The following is a 2,500-nucleotide window of genomic DNA, read 5'->3' on the forward strand; positions in this document are numbered from 1 at the left end:
TAGTTTGACACGTAAGCACTCTTTTAAACAAGTCAGAATCACAAAAATGTAAATAAAAATGCGATTGTTTCTTACCAGGGGTTTATTTAACTCGTCTGCTTCCGCCATGTTTCTCCAGACTACCCGGATGTGGTTACGTCACCAAATAGGCAACGTCGACAAAGCCAAAGCGACACGCGGACATTCGAGCGGATCAACTGCGCACTAAAATTGCGCAATTAAAATAAAAAATAAATATAACTGCGCAAATTTAGTGACTAGCTTACAGACTTGTGGAGTGAAATCTGTTCAAAAATGAATCGCTTGTTTTATTTGTTCATCAATATTCATCAAAAGTATCGTTTAAGGAATGTTTTATTTATATTTTTCAAACTATGTTTGTTTTCTTCACACAAACAAGGAGTGTTTAAAGTCAGTAAAATGTGATTAGCTTCTCAGCTAGTCTTTTGATAAACACAAACTTTTTCAAAATTGTCTTCTAATCACTTATACAGATGACACACAAAGTCTGAATGAATAAAACACACAGTACAAATTGTTTGAAAATTCAGGAGGATTAAAGGACAGAGCGGTCGAGGAATAACTACATTTAAACGTTAGCTAATTAATTTCATCAACACAAATGTGTATTTTATTTGCTGAACTTAAAACCCTAAGAATGTAGAACCCTGAGTGAAGGTCTTCTGAACATAAGATTAACCCGCATGCAGCCAGGGAAAGATTACGGATTATAATTCGGACGTTATTAGACAGACGTTAAGGTGTGTGATGGAATTTAGGATGTTCAGACTGACCTCAGATCAGAGAGAGAGAGCACACAGAAGTGTTAAACTCTTAGAGAAGTTGTTATAATGTGTGTTTTTTAAAAGAACCCGTCATTACGAATGAACATTAAACTCAATATTCATGAATATGAGTCCAGTTTTGACCATCGTCACTATTCACTGTGATTATAAACACAATCCCTGAGCTGTGGATCAGCGTCCTGAGAATACGCTAAAGATACTTAAAAATAAGATAAACTAATACATACACAATCATCGTTATCAGTGAAGGATGTTTTATGTTGAGTCTAAAATCTAAAAGTTTTTTTAATGTAAATGATCGAAAGGTGAAACAAAGAATTGTTCCTAAAGCAGAGTCATAAACCAGTCTACATCATTAATGAGTTCATTTTAAATATACTACAAAATTAAAAAGTGTATTGAACATGATAAAAAAAAATCAAGAATAAGAAAAGTTAAACAAGTTTCAAAAATCTAATTACATTTTTACTCTGAATATATAAAAGTGTATAGAGCTGGTTTCCTGATTAAAAAAGGAATTTTTAGGAATTTTTATGGGATTATGGATTGACTGTGTGGATGAGTATGTGTACTTTCCTTATTATAATCACTAATTTATAATTTTATTATAATATAAAAACTCTAGTATTTACTCTGTTTTATGTAAATTAGGAATTATTATTATTATTATTATTATTATTATTATAACTTTTCTACAAAATGGCGTCTTTTTAAAAGTCTCTGCTGTAAGTTTCTACATAGAACCTTCATGTACTTTCATGTCACCTTTACAGAAAGCATATAATTATAGATATTATAGATTAATTAATATACAGTACTGTGCAAAAGTCTTGGCACCCTATATATATTTTTTTAGTACAAACTTTGTTATAGATGTTTATTTTCTGACTTCTACATTATTGATTCAGTACAAAAACATTTTAGATTCTAAACATTAGTTTTCCGGCACAAAATGAAACGTTACAGAAAAATGTTTGTATGTCAGTAAAGAAAGCAGCAGATTCCATAAGAGACACTTTTCAGATAAAAACATAATGAAGGCTGCTGGGTTTCGCTGCAGAAATAAGAAGCGAGTCGACAGTCAAAGTCTCCAGAAGAACTGTGGCTGCTTCTGCAAGATGCTCAGTAACACTTCCAGCTCATTTCCTTATAAAACTGCACACACTGCACCTCAGATACTGCTTTATTTATTTAAAGTGAAGGATCGTCAAATTAAATACTGACTTTGTTTCATTTATTACTGTTTACTGCTCTTTATAGGATTTTTTAAATGTAGAACCATAACCACAATAATGTCATTATTTCTGAAGGCATCTCTACAGCATTTCTGTGCATGTAGAAGACCTTCTCCCATCTTCCTGTAGATTATTAATAACTGTATAAAGTTCTGCACTATAAACTCACATCATGTAGTTTTAATGTCAGAGACACTGGATTAGTATTTTACAGAAATGTTGGTGGAATTAATTAATTTTTTGTCCCCAAATGAACAATAAAGCTGTTGTGCCTGCCCTCTGCCTGCCCCTTTAAGAGCAGAGCTATAGTGTAGGAGGGCTTTATTCTGCTGATCAGGGTTGCCAGATCCAGCATTTCACCTCATGTTGCACCATTTCTAATCCCATGGAGTTGAAAAAATCTTGAGAGTGATATAATTCTGTAAAGTTAAAGATTGGGTTGTTTTTATAGTGGTTTTA

At 32.4% G+C, this 2,500-nt stretch overlaps 1 protein-coding gene across 1 annotated transcript in view; it reads right to left on the reverse strand.

Annotated features, from left to right (window-relative positions):
• Positions 1-216, reverse strand: part of yipf6 (Yip1 domain family, member 6) — a 4,529-nt gene extending 4,313 nt beyond the window's left edge. Inside the window, exon 1 of the mRNA XM_034300501.2 lies at positions 76-216. Coding sequence (XP_034156392.1) covers positions 76-108 — 33 coding nt within the window. The 5' untranslated portion in view covers positions 109-216. The remainder of the gene's footprint in view (positions 1-75) is intronic.
• Between the last annotated feature and the right edge of the window lie 2,284 nt (positions 217-2,500).

Source organism: Pangasianodon hypophthalmus, chromosome 27 (genome assembly GCF_027358585.1).
Source record: "Pangasianodon hypophthalmus isolate fPanHyp1 chromosome 27, fPanHyp1.pri, whole genome shotgun sequence".
Classification (NCBI taxonomy): domain Eukaryota; kingdom Metazoa; phylum Chordata; class Actinopteri; order Siluriformes; family Pangasiidae; genus Pangasianodon; species Pangasianodon hypophthalmus.